This window comes from Rattus norvegicus, chromosome 18 (assembly GCF_036323735.1).
Source record: "Rattus norvegicus strain BN/NHsdMcwi chromosome 18, GRCr8, whole genome shotgun sequence".
Taxonomy (NCBI): Eukaryota; Metazoa; Chordata; class Mammalia; order Rodentia; family Muridae; genus Rattus; species Rattus norvegicus.
In genome coordinates, this window is record NC_086036.1 from 75,956,016 (window position 1) to 75,974,054 (window position 18,039).

General features: G+C 46.7%; 1 protein-coding gene across 1 annotated transcript; it reads right to left on the bottom strand.

Moving 5' to 3' along the window:
* Nucleotides 1-1,250: 1,250 nt before the first annotated feature.
* Hsbp1l1 (heat shock factor binding protein 1-like 1) lies at nt 1,251-7,009 on the bottom strand. The gene is made up of 4 exons (NM_001136183.1): nt 6,865-7,009; nt 5,593-5,659; nt 3,726-3,820; nt 1,251-1,341 (listed from the first exon to the last, which is right to left on the bottom strand). The coding sequence occupies exons 1-4, from the start codon at nt 6,913-6,915 to the stop codon at nt 1,336-1,338; spliced, it is 219 nt and encodes a 72-aa protein (NP_001129655.1). The 5' UTR covers nt 6,916-7,009; the 3' UTR covers nt 1,251-1,335.
* Nucleotides 7,010-18,039: the final 11,030 nt, after the last annotated feature.

Below are 18,039 nucleotides of genomic sequence, written 5' to 3' on the forward strand. Positions count from 1 at the left end.
GAGAGAAGTAGCAGTCTGGTTGCTATGGGACAGCTTGCTTTTCTAGTTCTTTCCAGTTCCTATGTGCCGAGTTGGCTCAGCTCTGAGGCCTTCTGTTGGAGGAACAGTTGGCCTTGGGTTTTCTTAGCCTGGCTATGTGAGATTGAGAATTGGAGGCAGGAGTGACTGGCAGGAGGGGCTACAATAGTTACTGAAAACCGGATGATGCACACTGGGACCACAGAGGTGACTCTGTTCTTCCTGAGGGCCTGGATTAGATTCCCAGCAGTCACGTGGTAACTAATAACCAACGTTTACTCCGGTTTCATGAGACCCAACACCCTCTTCTGGCCTCTTGAAGACACGGCACACATGCGATGCACAGGGATGTATGCAAACAAAACCACCATACACATAGGTATTTTTAAAATAAAAAAAATATTATCAGGCTCATATGCTCGGAAGAGCATATCGGCCAGGTGGTGGGGGGCACACACCTTTAATCCCAGCACTCAGGAAGCAGAGGCACGAAGATCTCTGAGTTTGAGGCTAGCCTTGTCTACAGAGCTAGTCCCAGGACAGCCAGGACTACACAGAGAACCTCTTCTGGAAAAATGTGGAAAAAATGAAGACATAAAACTGGAGAGTGGGAGAGTGGGGAGGGAAGGATATGAGAGGAGTGGAGGAAGGGCGAGACTATGATAAAATACATTGTGTGAAAAATACAAAATACACAAATATAAATAACCAAAAGCACCTACATCAGAAGACTATGATTTTTCCTAAAGTCAAGTAGAAATTTAATTTGGAGTACAAGTACATGTGAACTAATAGAGTGCATGCTTTCCTTCCATGATTTACGACAAATACACACTGAAAATTCATCCGTCCTTTGTCACAAGTCTCATTTCGGTAAATAGTTACCTTGTGGATTACATTATTATCTTACTGCTTTTGATTTCATTTTGTTTGTGTGTTTGTTTTTGTTTGGTTTGCTAGAAAGGGCATCTCTGTGTCGCCCTGGCTGTTCTGGAACTCGCCCTGTGGAGCAGGCTGGCTGCATGCCTCTGCCCCCCAAGCGCTGAGGTTAAAGGTGTGTGACCCAGATTTGCTTTGCTCTTTGTTAAAACGAATTTTAGTTTTCAGTGGATTAGGGGGTAGCTCGGAGGTAGCCACTTGCTTATACGTTAGGCCCTGGGTTTGATTTCAAGTGTCCAAAAAACAAAAAAACAAAAAAAAACCACCCAAATTAAAATAAAAAACGAACATCGAAATTCATACCGCACAAGATTATAATTACTCAAACATAAAGGGTAATTTTCATTCTAGCAATTTCACATGACTCGTTTAACATCTTCAGGTCTGAAAGAGAATTTTGGAAGAGATTAGTTTATTTACACAACTCACATACCGATTAATTAATGTTCAGTTAAATAAATTCAATTGTAGTTTGCAATAAAACTCCACAATTACCAGTGATTGTTAAACATTTACCTATAGGCAAAACCCAATAGAGAGAGATTCTTTTTTTTTTTTTTTTCTTTTTTTCGGAGCTGGGGACCGAACCCAGGGCCTTGCTAGGGCCTTGCTCTTGCTAGGCAAGCGCTCTACCACTGAGCTAAATCCCCAACCCCAAGAGAGAGATTCTTAAGTGACAGATTCTCCGTTTCTTCAGGTAAGTCTTTGTGCATCCAGAGGTGGGATTGCATGAGCAGCATGCACTTTGCAGGCAGTGAGTGGAGCAGCAGCGTGGACCCAGTGTCTGCCACTATGACTGACTACCCTCAACTCACTGTCCTCTGGTGTGTAGGTGGCAGGCACTTTCCAGGCAACATTCTGCATTTACTGCATGTAGAAAAGATTGCACAGTTTAGAAGCGCAGAGAAAACACTACTCCATCTAATACAAGGGTTTTTAGTCAGGGTATGAGATGTCTTCTCAACAGTTGCCAAATTTTAATGTGAAACCCCCCACACCCAGCCAAGAGGGAGCACAAGTTGGTGCAGGTATTCTAATTATGTAAGTCTTTAATCTGAATTATTATTTTTTTTAAGATTTATTCATCTATTATATATAAGTACACTGTAGCTGTCTTCAGATACACTAGAAGAGGGCATCAGATCTCTTTACAGATGGTTGTGAGCCACCATGTGGTTGCTGGGAATTGAACTCAGGACCTCTGAAAGACCAGTCGGGGCTCTTAACCATCCCTCCAGCCCAATCTGAATTATTTTTAACAGCATTTAAATAAACTTTAAATAAGGTCTAAGCCAAGCTGCCTTTGGTGAGTGTGTATGGAGGAAGCAAATGTTTGACGATTACTTAACCACTCAGTTTGACATCTAAGCCTACTCTAGTCCCTTTCTTTGTAAATCAACCGGACACAGAAGCCAGAGCTTGGGGAGTTCACCCTGCTGGGCGACTGCCAGAGTAGCACTCAAGCCATCATCCACCACCGAGAGCAGGCCTGACTGCTTCTGCTGTCACCCTATTGCCCTGGTCTTGAACAATGAGAATTTGACAGGGGTAACCGGTGGGTGTGGAAGGTTTGGAGTCCACAGTGCCTAGAGGCACCTGGGTGAGTGGGACATGTCTGACAGAACTTTTGTAAGTAATGCTGCCTGTTTTCCCTACTGTCAGAATTTTTACTTTTATTTTGTCATTTTGAGATTTGGGAATGAGATCTCCCTGTGTCGTCTGTGCTTCTTTCTCCAGTGGTTTGAAGATCGTAATTTGGATATCCATACATCATTAATAGGTGACCCTGCTCTGACTTAACTAAGGGTAATTTGCCACAAATTGATTTTGAGAGAAGTAGGCAAAGATATTTAAACTGTTCAGTGCCCACGAGAGGGTGTGGGAAGCAACAGTTGGAAGTTAGGGGGTAGGGGTGAGGTGAACAGAGAAACTAGAATGTCACGTGTGTATATCAGTGCCGTAATGTGGCCAGCGAGATGGCTCGGGGGGTAAAGGCACTTGCCAACCAGCCTAAAGACCTGAGTTGGCTTCCTAGTGCCATTGGTAGAGGAGAAGCAGCTTCCACAAGTTGTCTGTCCTCTGACATGGCACACGTGTGCTCACAGACACGCATGTACACATACATACACACACACACATGTTGGAACTAAAGGAATAAAATGCCACAATGCTAACGTATGCTAGTATAAAAATGTCCATCGAGACCCCGTACATAGTCAGAAGAGCGTGTCCTAACATGCCTAAGTATTTTATAAACCCTGTCCCCATGTTTGACACAGGAGCATATAATGTGCACAGACTAAGCCTGAAATGCCATTTATTTGCTCCCTAAGACTGAAATTCCTTAGGCTGAAATTCCATAGAAAGGGAATGGTCCCAGGCAGATGCCGAGAGTCTTCCTCTGGGCTGCTCGTGGGATAGAATAGGGTTCCGTATGCTATGATCAAACAACATATGTCATTATTTAAGTGATCAAACAAATACCTTAGACAGGAATGACCAGCCATCGTCCCAGCCTTTTGTTCGTTATAATTTATAGCATGGCTAAAAACTGACTTAAGGAGCAACGGTGGAAAATACTTTACTAAAGTCTGATTTTTAGATGAGAGTTTTCATTTGTAATATGTGCCTTTCAGGAACCATGACCGTGTTTTAGCTGTAAAGAAAGCATTGCACTTGGGAGCATCTCCCATTGGTACTAATCAGGGGATTCAGTAGGGGTAACAAGTGGAAACGCTCGAAAGGCACTGCCTCAGTGACCGCCTTACCGTTGCTTCTTTAATAGAATTTTCGATCCCAGCTTGAGCCATTAGGTCATCCACATTTCTCTGTAAGTCCTCGATGCGATTTCCCATTTCTTCCAGTGCGATGTCAAGGAGAATGCCTGTGTGATCCAACTAGCCCAGCTCATGGACGAACCCTGCTTCAACCTGCGCCTGCTTTGAATGGGCTCTTGAGCCTGCTCTGCACGGGCTCCTAGACCTGCTCTGCACGGGCTCCTAGACCTGCTCTGCACGGGCTCCTAGACCTGCTCTGCACGGGCTCCTAGACCTGCTCTGCACGGGCTCCTAGACCTGCTCTGCACGGGCTCCTAGACCTGCTCTGCACGGGCTCCTAGACCTGCGCCTGCTCTGCACCGGCTCCTAGACCTGTGGCAAACAGAGCAGCCTTCACAGTGAGGGGTCAGGCTGTGCTGAGTCAGTGTATGACCTTCCCCCAGCTTTTCTTAGCTTGTCATCCTTAACCTTCAGCTGCGGATCAAGCTTTGAAAACATCTCTCCTTGTACATAAGCTTTTTTTTTTTTTTAACTAAACCCTGAGTTGAAATACAGTGGTGTAAGCTCTTTTTAAGACCAACTTTCTCGGGATGGGGATTTAGCTCAGTGGTAGGGCGCTCCCTGGGTTCGGTCCCCAGCTCCGAAAAAAAGAAAAAAGACCAACTTTCTCATGGCTTAATATTTAAAAAAAACATATGTATGTATGTATATATATATATATATATATATATATATATATATATATATATATATATATATTGTGTGTGTGTGTGTGTGTGTATATGCGCGCGCGCGCACGCGCGTTTCTGTGTGTGTACAAAATGACCCAGGTTTAAGGTCAGGTGACAACCTTCTGGAGGCCGTTCTCTCCCTTCAGGATGGGTCCCATGAACTAAGCCTTGGCCGCAATCACCCTTACAGAATAAGCCATCTCCACAGCCCACTTCACTTGCTTTATTATTTAAGATTTATTTTACATGTATAAGTGTTTTGCCCGGATGTACTTATATTCATGACAAACATGCCTGGTGCCTGAGGGGAGACCGGAGAGGGTATGGGATCCCTTGAAACTGCAGTTACAGATGGTTATGAGCCACTGTGTGCATTCTGGGAACCAAACCTGGGCTCTCTGCAGCGGCAGCAAACGCTCTTAACTGCGGGCATCTCCTCAGCTGCTTCCTATGGTTTTTCTGAAAAGTGAATTTAATCACGTAAAAAAACAAAAAAAAAACAAAAAACAAAAAACAAAAAAACCAAAAAAAAACCGCTCACTGTTGGGGCAATTTAACCTAGACTTACACAAACTGTAAAATCTATTTTATTTTAAAATTTTTATAAAATAACTGTATTCTAATGAACTCTCAAGTAAAGCCATCACACAGTCACTGCCCAGTCCCAACTGGCCATTCTGAATTTACACATGACGTGTAGAGTTTGGAGCTGAACATTATATTCTTAATTGTTTGATTTCATTTTTCTGAGACCAAACACCAAATCACTTGTTCTTGTCAAAATGAAGATAGGGAGGACCATGCCCTTCCTGGCTGGAGACCCTTAGCTCTGCTCTCTAAGGTTCCTGGTGGCGGTGGAGTTTGTGCTGCAAACCAGACTGGTTCAATTAGGCTTTCAGGGCAGCCTCTCAGCCTGTGTGGGGAGCTGTGTACGCCACTCAGACGCCCTGTACTGCCAGTCAGGAAGCAAAACCAATGAGATTTAATGCATCCAGATGCCACACAGAAGCACCAATGTAAACACCCGAGACCACACGTGAACAGTCGTACACCAACAGCAGAGAACAAGAAGCTGCCCCACAGCATCCGACAACCATCGGCTTCAGGGTGTTAGCAAGAAAGGATATTTCTGAGGTTTAATGTTGCAGTCAGAGCTTGGAAATGTTCTTCAACCTCCTGAAGTAGGTTCTCGGCCTGCAAAATAAATCTTAGGTAACTAAATAAAGTATTTACAAGTAGTGCAGGAGGTGGTAAATACCATGGAACAACGTAAACAAACACACCCATTAACTTCGTTGTTGTTTATTGAGACAGGGCCTCCCTATGTAGCTCTGACTGGGCTGGAACGCACTGGCCTCCCACTTACAATGATTTCCTTTTGCCTCGCAGTGTTGGAAATATAAATATAAATATTGCCCACAGCGTTGCAGGGCACCTGTTTTTTGTTTTTGTTTTGTTTTGTTTGTTTTTGTTTCTTTGTTTGTTTTGAAGCAGCGTCTGCTTGTGTACCTCTGGCTGGCTGACCTGGAACTCAGATCTGCCTGCCTCTGCCCTGGATCCCTTGGAATTACAGGCAGTTACATCCCTAGGAACAAATTGTCCACCTGTGATGGACATATCTAAAGCATGAGCGGAGCTGTAAACTCCACCATCAAAGCAGGAAACAGTCACCCTGTCGCTGCAGTCCACGGCGAATCAAAGGCCCACGGGCCCTTTGTATGCTTTGGCCGATTTAATAGCGCACGGCACAAACCATACAGAATGCCATTGCGGTGACTGCGAGGCTTCGGGTCGAAACTCTGAAATCTACACATCTTGCGTGACTCTATCCTGTGTAATCTTTGTCCCAACACCTGCAGTACCCGTAGAGAAGGAAGTGCAAGTCCTCGAACTCGGACCCCGCGCTCCTCTGTGCAGGTTCCCTGTGGCAAGCGGCCTTTCAGAAGAAGGTAGATGACGTGGACTCTAACTGACTTCTTTAAACGTAAAGATCTGCTATGGTGACAGACTTACAGAGAAAACACCAGGCAGGGAAGGAATGGGGCGGCGCTTGGGCTTGAGGCGGAGCCTTTAGGGGGAAAAGGAGGTGTGGGCGGGATCTGGGACATGGGGCGGGCCTTGGAGGAAGGGAAAGACGCTCTCAGATGGACACCTGGCTAGGGACCTGGGAAGGACTGAAGGGTGGGGAGGAGGGCAAGCGGATGAGCCAGGTATGGGACAAGGATCCGGGCTCTATAGGAATAAGTTGCATCTCCAGCCGCCCAGCGTCCGCCATCACTCCTTTGGCTCAGGACTTCAGTTCCCTAGCATCCCCACTGCTGCAGCCGCGAGCCCTTCCAATACCCTAAAGCCAAGCCGGCGACCTTGGTCCTCGGAGCCCTAGGGCACGCGTCACTCACCGCGTTCTGCAGCAAGTCCCCACAGGGAACTTCCGGCGTCCGGGCGTCCATCCACACCAGCCTAACAGTTTGGGGTCCTGGGTCTTAAGTGGACCAGGCAGATGTCGCGCTTTGGGCTGGCCACGGCTAAAACCGGAGAGCGAGCGAGCGCGGGGGCAGGTGCGGACCAGACCAGCAGCCGGCCAATCCGGCTTAGCTGGGTGTTTTCATCCTTCAGAGTAGGTGACCTGGGAGGAACCCTATCGGCAGTTATTCATTCTTGGGCTGTGGCACAATAAACACGACTGGATAGTGAGCACCCCGGACACTTCTGAATGCACAGAGCAAATGCGTAAAGCACACCCACCCTGTCCCTCCGTCGCTAGAGCTTCTGCCTCACACAAACAGTCAAGTGCCCATCAAATAGTAAGCGACTCTCCTGTCTTGCTCTTTGGACCCCCCACCCTTCTAGCTTTTGTCTAGGGACAAACTTTCATGTGATGGGTCTCCTCTTACCCACAGCTGCCAGCAGCCGACGGCACACCACACTCGGCAACTGAATCTGTTACAGTAAAGTTGTCATTTCTCAAGATCTAAGGATGTCAGCTTCAGAATTGAGCTGCTCAGTGCTCAGACCTCCCTTCAAGACTGGTTTCACAAGTTCTCAGGACCCCTTTCCTCGTTAGATCGGAGTTGTGGCTCATAGGTCACCTTGTGGTGGGTTTCCCAGGACCGCACTTTTATCAGTTAGCTTCTTGTTTACACATCTGCGCTCCTTGGGCTGAAGGCTGAAGACCGTGTCTATTTAGGTCACTGCAGTACCTCGAGAGCCTGGTTCAGAGATAGCGCGCTGATGCCAAGTGTGCTTACTGCAGGTGTCTTTAAATAGGTGGGGGCAGGGCAGCTGAAGAGATGGTTCTTTGGTCCTCGCCGCTTTGGCAGAGGACTAGGGTTTGGTTCCCAGAACACCACATAGCTCCTCAGTAAGTCAGGTTCCAGGAGATCTGACGCCTTCTTCCGGCCTCCACAGGCACTGCATGTACACAGTGCACTTGCAAGCATGAAAATATTCCCACGCATGAAAAAAAAAACTAAAAAACAGATCAAGGTCTTAAACAGAACAGGCAAAGGCACCCAACACCACTGCTCACGAGTACCCATGATAAACCCCTGCTTCACACCCCTGGGGGTGCCGGAGGAATGACAACCATGCCCTCCCTTTGGAAAATACAGGTAAACAGTGTTCGCCACATGACTACATTCCACATCTAGGTGTGAGCAGCAGACACCCACACAGAAATGTGCACACCCTTTACAGCAGTACTCAGCCATCACAGCAGTCAAGGAGGAAACAACCTGGTGGACGGACAGACAGACAGAAGAGGTATATGTGCATATGATTGCTTGTGCAACAACAGGAGTGTACACTGGTATGTACACCATGAGTGAACTTCAAAAATATCATAGAAAGGTGTCTTAGTTAGGGTTTCATTGCTGTGAAGAGACACAACTCTTACAAAGTCAAACATTTAAATGGCTTACAGTTTCAGAGGTCCAGTCCATTCTCATCATGGCAGCATGCAGGCAGACACGGTACAGGAGGAGCCAAGAGTTCTACATCTTGATCCAAAGGCAGCTACGAGGAGACTCTTCTCTGCCCCAAGCTTGAGCATAGGACCTCAAAGCCACAGTGATGTACTTTCTCCAAGGCCACACCTCCTAATAGCACCACTTCCCATGGGCCAAGCATATTCAAACCACCACAGAAGGCCACCTATTGAAGGACTCCATTATAGGAAACAATTTCGACAAAGACAATACCTAAGTGGCTATTACAGTATACAAAGGGAAGGGGGAGCTGTTTCAGAGGTAAGGGGTTCCTTCTCGAGGAACAAGTTCCCTGACATTAGACTGCTACCATGGCTGCACAACCTGTATATATACTAAAAACCATTGAATTACTTTCAGTGAATTTTATAGTATGAGAATTATGTTATCAATGGATTTAAATGATACATTTTGAATTTTGCCTTTTGCGTCTGTGGCGGTTTGAATAAGAATGACCTCCATAGGTTCATATATTGATTTGAATGCTTGGTTACCAGGAGTAGAACTCTTTAAAAGGATTAGAAAGATTAGGGGGTGTGGTCTTGATGGAGGAAGTGTTTTACTGGGAGTGAACTTTGAGGTTTTAAAAGGCCGTGTCATCAGCCTCCCCCACCTCTCTCTCTCTCTCTCTCTCTCTCTCTCTCTCTCTCTCTCTCTCTTTCTCTCTCTCTCTCCTCCCTGCCCCTTCCCCCCTCCCCTCCCCCATCAGATCAGGATGTTCTTCTTAGCTACTTCTCCAGAGCCACATGTGCCACCATGGGGGTGGGGGACGACACCATGATAATGGACCAACCCTCTGAAATTGTATGCAAGCTCCATTTAAATGCTGAAGAGATCATGGTGCCTCTCCACAGCGGTGGGACAGTGACTAAGACACGATCCTTTAATATGCCTTCCTCTGCTTTTCTTTGAGAAGGACTGAGGCAGAAACGGTTGTGACTAGTACTGACTGACCTCTCAGGGTAGGCAGGGGTATGAGGGCTGGCCCTGCATGGCCCCCAGTCGGCCTCTGTGGTCAGCCTGTGCATAGCATCTGATTTCTTGCAGACAGCTGTGAGGAGATTAGGGGAGAAAAGGCTGTGGCCTCCCACGGGAGACTGTGGACCTAGAGTCTAATCCAGGGGATCCTATCAGAAGCAGACCTCAGCTTCAAAGCCCTGGACTCACTAGAGTCAGTTTAAGGAGGAAAGGGAAATATTTCTGGAGAGATAAGACCAAGGCTTTGGCAGGCCTGACTTTAGTCTATCACAACCCAGATTAGACGCATGGTCTTCTAGTTGCCTAAAACACACAAGGCTGTTTCACAATGATGTCGTCTCTCACTTGAGCCTTATCAAGTCACAGAACGGTGTTTCTGACATCCATTGCCAGCACGGTCAGCCTCAAGAAGGGCATCAGGGAGCTGGTAGACACCATGAGACAGATTCCGTTCAATCCAAGCAGGGACAGGGCCTTGGTGTGTCTCAAGCTGATGGCTAGATACATCCTTCACGCATTTGCTTTGCAAGTCGAGGACAGCGTAAGCCGGGTGAGCGGTGAGCAGAGCCTGGACCACAGAAGACTAGGACTAGAAATTAAGACTAGCAGAGTCTCTCCTCACCAGCAAGGTCTCTCAGGAGGCTCCCATGTGTGACTCAGCCAGACCAGTCAGAGCAGAGCCAAGTGATATCTAGATAGATAAAGCACACTCCAGTGAAGGCAAAGACCCCGGGGCTCCACTAGAGACTCAGGCGGTCAGGCAGACAAGACATCTGTTCCCTGGGGGTTCTGTTGGAGAAAATATAGGACTCTCCCTTAGGAAGCCTGACAGACTTCCCAAGATAGGGATAAGAGCCCAGGGACTGGGGGAGGCATCCATGATTCCTCTCTAATCTAAAAGTGGAAAGCAAAGGAGTCACCAGCCAAGAGAACCAACCATGGGATCATGAAATATTTCAGGGGAAGTTTCTAGTAGTAGAACCATTGCAGAGAAAGGCAATGTTATTTTTTTAAGGTTTATTTATTTATTTAACATATATATTGTAGCTGTCTTCAGACACACCAGAAGAGGGCATCAGATCCCATTAGAGATGGTTGTGAGCCACCATGTGGTTGCTGGGATTTGAACTCAGGACCTCTGGAAGAGCAGTCAGTGCTCTTAACCACTGAGCCATCTCTCAGCCCAAGGGCAGTGTTCTTGATGCACTGGGAGTGGGACTTATAGAGTCAAGGGATCAAGGCGAGGGGCTAAAGCAGTGCATCTGTGTGCAGCTCCCAACCCTTGCCCGGTCACCTGCAGAGCCACACACAGAGCCCTTCTCTCAAGGTGTCTCCTTTTACTGGGCCAGGACAGAGGTTAGAGAAGTGCTGGCAGGGCTTACAGGAGGCAGAAGAGGCTGCAGCTTGCTGTGTGTGTGTGTGTGTGTGTGTGTGTGTGTGTGTGTGTGTGAGAGAGAGAGAGAGAGAGAGAGAGAGAGAGAGAGAGAGAGAGAGAGAGAAAGAGAGAGAGAGAGAGAGAGAGAGAGAGAGAGAGAGAGAGTCAGACCCAGACCGCAGGCTTACCGGGAGGCACGTAGAGATGGCTGTGCACTTAGTTTATCTGGTGAGCTCAGAGAGCTGAGCATCTGGTCAGGAGCAGGTGGCCAGGAAAGAGCCCCAGAGCATTAAGCTCTCCTTGCCCCACAGAAAAGACAGCCCTGGCAGAGACTCCTGCACAGGCAAGGTTTTCAATTCTATGTGGAAATGATCAGCACTCTGAGGCCATGGGAGGCCCCACACACAAGTGACACTGTGTGGACACTACACACATGCCCGTGCAGGGTGATGGGACTGAGACATAAAGCTTAGGTGACTTACCTTAAAGAGAACAAATTAATTTCCTTTGTCATAAAAGTGCCTCTTTCTTTAGCTGGATGTCTAGATGTGTGGGGGAAAATGTCTAACTCACAGTAGATCAAGGAGCTAGGCATAATAGCTGAAATTGTAAACGTTTTAAATATACGCAGAGAGGGGGGCATGACATTGGATTTAGCAGTGGTTTCTTGGATACAGAGCTGGAAGGATGGATCTTGGTTCGGGAAAATACAGTAGATCATGTGGATTTGTTTGTTGAACAGCAGCAGTCTTCATCCTGACTGGATAGATAAACAATAAAGCAAACCTACTCCAGGATATCGACTACCATTTCTTAAAACTCTTGCTTTCCAGCCAGGTGGTGGCTCATTCCCTTAATCCCAGCACTCCGGAGGCAGAGGCAGGATGATCTCTGTGAGTCCAAGGGAGGGAGGGATAGAGGGACGGAGGGAGGGAGGGAGGGAGAGAGAGAGAGAGAGAGAGAGAGAGAGAGAGAAAGAGAGAGAGAGAGAGGGGGGGGGAGAGAGAGAGAGGGAGGGAGAGAGAGAGAGAGCAAAATAAAATTTTGCTTGGTCCAGAGCAACTAGAAAGCTGCACCCCTGGGGAGAACTAGAGGCACCAGCATGTCCCTAAGCTGGGGATGTGAGCACCACATGAGGGTGTGAGTACAACATGAGGGTGTGAGCACCACATGAGGGTGTGAGCATCACATGAGGATGTGAGCATCACATGAGGGGTGTGAGCATCACATGAGGATGTGAGCACCATATGAGGGGTGTGAGCACCACATGAGGGTGTGAGCACCACATGAGGGTGTGAGCACCACATGAGGGTGTGAGCACCACATGAGGGTGTGAGCACCACATGAGGATGTGAGCACCACATGAGGGGTGTGAGCACCACATGGGGATGTGAGCACCACATGAGGGGTGTGAGCACCACATGAGGGTGTGAGCACCATATGAGGGGTGTGAGTACAACATGAGAGTGTGAGCACCACATGAGGGTGTGAGCATCACATGAGGGTGTGAGCATCACATGGGGGTGTGAGTACAACATGGGGGTGTGAGCATCACATGAGGGTGTGAGCATGACATGAGGATGTGAGCACCACATGGGGGTGTGAGCACCACATGAGGGTGTGAGCACCACATGAGGGTGTGAGCATCACATGAGAGTGTGAGCATCACATGAGGGGTGTGAGCACCACATGAGGGTGTGAGCACCACATGAGGGTGTGAGCACCACATGGGGGTGTGAGCACCATATAGAAGAAGGCCTGATTGCCACTTCACATGAAACGCCAAGGACCACACTAGTGGCTAAGGAGGACAAAAGCTTATGACCATTTCTATTGTAGGGGTAGCTATACAGGTTATACTCCGTACACTGTGATCTACACCAAGCCATCCTGACTTATCTCAGAGACTCCACTCTTCTGACAATACAGTCTATGTCTAGACCCACCAACCACAGAGAAGAAACCACTGAGAGATGACAATTGAGTTAACTACAACTAAACTAACATAGAAACTGACACTTCCAGACACACAATAAAGAGAAGGCTACTTGGGGCTGAGGAGATTGCTCAGTGGTTAGGGTTTGAGTTTTAGCAATATGTCAGACAGCTTACAAACATATTTAAAGGATCCGACATTCTTTTCTGGCCTCCATGGGCTCTGCATGCATACACATGCTCATATACACAGAGACACATAAATAAAAATAAAACTAATCTTTACCACACACACCTAGAGAGAAAGGGAGGCAGGGAGGGAGACTCAGGGCAGGGAGCTCCTTACATAGAAGGCCTTACCATAAAAGCAAATGGGAGAGACGTCCGCCCCAACAGACATCCAGATCATCATAGAAACACAGTAAACATCAATGTATCAGGACACCTACAGCTCGCAATTCTGTAATAACAGATTCCAAAGATATTAAACTGCGAGGAATACAAGCTAAAGTCTTCAAAGGGTGGTATGTGGTGATGCATAACTAATCCCAGCACTTGGGAGGCAGAGGCAGAAGAACTCGAGGCTCCCTTGGTCTTTGTACAGTGAAGAAGAACGAGACCTCGTAAAAGGAACTGACAAAGGCACCACAAGGTGGGAAGCATCCAGCCAGTGTCTGCAGATGGGGAGAATCGATATTGTTCAAGCGGCCACATTACCAAAAGCGGGCTGCAGATTCAATGCAGTCCCCTCCTTTGCGGATTCACAGAATCCCCAAAGTTTACACAGAAAGACAAGAAACCTTCAACAGAAAAAAGTACTCTTGAGAAAAGGAGTAATTCTGAAAGTATTAACCTTCAAATCATACCACAAAACCAGAGGAATTAAAGTAGCCCAGACATGGTGCAGCAAATGCAAAGATCAGTGGAACAGCGGAAAGAAGTGGGATAGAATGCATGGGGTAGAAAGGGGAGGGAAGCGAAGAAAAGGAAGGGGACGGGAGGGAGGGAGGGAAGGAAAAGGAAGGATAGGATGCTAAGATAATACAAGCCCACTGTGGTGGCACACACCTTTAATTCCATGGCTTGCAGAGGCCGGCAGATCTCTGTGAGCTGAGGTCTATAGAGTGAATTTCAGGACAGACAGGATGACATAAAAAAGACCCTGTCTCAAACGAAACAAACAAGAATAAAATAGAAGGTTCTGACATTGACCAGTGTAGGCGTTCAGTTCCCGACAGGGTTGTCAGAAACATCATCCAAACAAGCTCTCCTTTGACAAGGGATATCATGTGTAGAAGACGGAATCTATTTGCTTACTTCTCATGCTATTTAAAAACTCAAAACAGATAAAAAAAATCTTCATATAAGAACTAAAATTTCACAATGTTTATAAGAAAACAAGAAACATATCAACTCAGACAGTGGTAGTGTATGTCTATAGTCCAAGTATTCAGGAGGCAGAGACAGGCAGATCTCTGTGAGTTCGAGGCCAGCCTGGTCTACAGAGTGAGTTCCAGGACAGCAGGACTACTCAGAGAGACCAGGCGAAGATTTCCTAAAAGGGATCCCAATAGCCCAGGGAATAATTCAAGAAACGACAAAGGGAACTGTGTCTAATTGGAAGGGAACCAATGAGCAGAGGAAAAGACAGACCTCAGAGAGGGGTGGAAATTCCAATAGAAAATTAATATCCAGAATATGTAAATAGCTAAACATATTTCAAAATCAAGCAACTCAGTCAAAAAAGGACAAATGACCTGAATAGATTCTTCTCAGAAGAGTGAAGAGGAAAAGCAATAATTAGGATCCAGCTACACCACTCCTGGGTATCCATTAGGAGGAGGCAAAGCTACCATGCAAAAGAGATGCTTACACATCTAGGTTTACTGTGGATACTCACGATAGCCAAGAGGGAATCGGCCCAGGTCCTAGGTATGTCTGTGCACACAGTGGAATTGATTTAGCCGTGACAAAGAATGGAGCCTGTCATTTGCAGGAGTGGAGGCTAGAGGTCAGCATACTGAGCAAAATAAACCAGACACACAAAGACAAACACAGTGCTTCCTCTCGTCTTCAGAACACCAGAAATGTGGAAGGCAAGAACACCACAGAAACCAAGAGTAAAACCAAGGAAGGCTGAGGGCAGAGTGGGTGAAGTCACTCAGCAGACTTCCTCTCAGGGAGCAAAACTCAGTTCTCTGGGGCCAGTGAGAAAGGGGGAAAAATCACACACACACACACACACACACACACACACACACACACACACGGTGGCTGAAGCAAGTTTCAACAACTTCATACATACAGACAGACAGACATATATACCCATTCACACATTCACATACACACATTTTTGGTGGAGGGAGCAAACTCCAATGGTCTGGCTCCAATCACTTATTTTCTCCCTTAGCCCTTTTATACCCCCTAAGCTAAAAGTTTTCTGTGTAAGCAGAAAACTACCCCGTAGCCACAGGTTACATATTCTTTAAAAACAATCATCACAAAAAAACGCATTCTTCGGAAACAGATTAAAGTCATTATACAAAAGGAATTACAACAGGATTATCGATGACAGATTCTCCTTTTGAGACATACACCGAAGTCTACATTCCTCATCTATCTTTCTCTCCACAAGTTCACGTAACCCCAGAGCACTACTTCCACCATCATGAAAAGCCACGTCTGGAGTAGCAAGTCTTCCCCTATGCTTATCTGATCCCAATCTGTATTTACTAAGGAGCGGGCCATCTATCTTACGTCCTCTGTATGAAGTCTTTGGGCAGCTGACGTGACTGTCACCTGTCTCCTGCTCTCAGTCACAGTGGAATCACCTCCTCTTTGTTCACAGCCTGCCTCCTCACCGTGCACTCCGGAACCTGTCACCACATCTCTAGATCACAAGATCAAGGAACTCGGACCCAATCTAGAGTAAATGTTTTCTTTGATCATTAGCTTGTCCCAAGCCTATTTTTCTTGCTGGTACAATTATGTGCGTATAATGAATGCATGGAAACTGACAGGGTTCCTTTTCTGACCCTTGCTATTCTACGAGGAAGGGACACATCCTATTCTTTTTTTTTTTTTCTTTTTCTTTTTTTCAGAGCTGGGGACCGAACCCAGGGCCTTGTGCTTGCTAGGCAAGCTCTCTGCCACTGAGCTAAATCCCCAACCCGACACATCCTATTCTTGACTTCAAACTTTCTATCAAATACCCTAACTTCCCCAAACTACTTACATCAAACCAACTTTCTAAAACGACTTAAACCAAATCAGGAATTCCATAGAATCATTAATACATCTGAACCGTATTATTTCAAGAACATTCATTTTTCATGTTGGTCTGTGGGAAACTTGCCCAACAGAGTGGGCTATGCTCAGGAAGTAATCATACCAGGCTGCCTGCGGGTCACATAGGCAGTGGGGGTCTCCCCACGACCAACCACACCATGCCACCTGTACGAGGGATATAGCAATAACAAACATAACAAGGCACATCAGAAGCAGGAAGCAATCCTGGGACAAAGCCCCTGGGGTTGCTCCTCTCCAGGATACACCCATTGCAGCTGGACAAAATGGTAGGCCATCTCCAGGAAGGTTGCTTGCCCACTGCAGCTCTTTCTGCATGGTGTCTGCTACAGAAAAGATGGCTTGTGAGTATGGGGGACAGTGAAGGACTGGAAAAGAGGAAGGGCGGGGTCACTCTACTCTACATGAACCTGTGGAAGTGTTATATACCAGTTTGTATCATGCATGCTGATAAAAAAGGAAACCATATAGCTTGCATGTGACTCAACAAAAATGAAACTGCTCGACATCAGTGGGGCTTAATAAATGACCTTGCAGATGGACATTAAATATTAAAGAATATTAAAGTGCACTGTAGAGATGGAAACCAAGCACCATTGCCCCAGGGTGAACACAGCTGATCTCAAGAAAATAGTCCAAGACTGAAGAGCCTGTATGCAACCGAAGATGCCAGCACTACCTAGAAGGATAACCAGGAGCTAATTCTAAATTAGAAAACACATTTCGTCTGGGTAGGTAAGTGCTTCCTACTACAACCAAGGCAGGAAGAAGTGAGAGGGAAGTCCCTACTGGCAAACCCAGCTGCTACCCTGCCTCTGGACATCAGAAATGAAAAGGTTCTGGTTCCAGGGCCTGGTACAGACTACAGCTGCCTACGGGCAATTGCTCACATATTCAGGAGACTCTCATGTAACCTTAAACATGTTTCTATTAGTTCATTTAAGAATTTTATACAATAGACTTTGACCATTCATTCTCCTCTCCAACTCCTACCAGATCCTCCCCTACCTTTCTACCTACCCAATTTCATGTTATCTCTCAAGAGAAAGGAGGAGGGAAGGAGGGAAGGAGGAAAAAACATATGGAGTTCAGCTTGTGTGCACCGACTATTCCCGGGCACAGAGACTGCACTGGAGTGGGGTTGATATACCAGTGTCTCTCCACTAAGAAAACTGACTTTCCGTTGCCTAGCATCTATCAAATGGCAAGGGCTCCTGGGCAAAGGGTGAGACTTCCTGCCCACTTCCTTTTTCTGTCCTGGCATTTTGTCTGTCTTGGGTTTGTGAAGGCTTTCTGTATGCTGTCACAGTGTGAGTTCATACGTGTGCCAGCCCTCCAGTGTCTGGAACACACTGCTTCCTTGAAGTCATCCACCACATCTAGTCCTTACTGTCTTCCCACCCTCTTCCCCATTGATCTGAGCCTTGAGGGGAGGCATATAATGTAGACAACCCATTTGGGGTTGAACCTTCCTAGTCTCTGCACATTGTGAGTTTCTGTGTTAACCGGGATCTACTGCAAGAGTTTCTCTAATGAGTACTGAGCAACGTGCTGACCTATGGTTATAGCAATATGTCACCAGGAATCATTTTAAACCACGTTCTTTAATTTAAGCATAGTGTTTCTTAACCTTCCGAATGCTGCGACAGTTCCTCATGTTGTGGTGACACCCCCACCATAAAATTATTGTCACTGCTACTTCATACATGTCATTTTGCTAGTGTTATGAATCATAATGTAAATATTTGTGTTTTCTGGTGGTCTTAGGCGATCCGTGTAAGGAAGTCATAGGGGATGGCTTACAGTTTAGAGGTTCAGTCCAGTATCAGCATGGTGGCACACGGGACAAGGTGCTTGAGGGAATCTGAGAGTTCTACATCTAGCAGAAAGCGACAGTGACACACTGACCAGGCTTGAGATTCTGAGAGCTCAAAGCCCACCCCCAGGGACACACCTCCTCTAACAAAGCCACTCCTCTTCCAATAAGGCCACAC

Excerpts from the sequence above, each read along its gene's own strand:
- Hsbp1l1 (NM_001136183.1), bottom strand. The coding sequence starts at position 6,915 with ATGGACGCCCGGACGCCGGAAGTTCCCTGTGGGGACTTGCTGCAGAAC. Across the intron at positions 5,660-6,864 it reads GGGACTTGCTGCAGAACGCG|GCCGAGAACCTACTTCAGGA; the intron begins GTGAGTGACGCG and ends TTTATTTTGCAG. Across the intron at positions 3,821-5,592 it reads TGCAACATTAAACCTCAGAA|TGGAAGAAATGGGAAATCGC; the intron begins ATATCCTTTCTT and ends TTGACATCGCAC.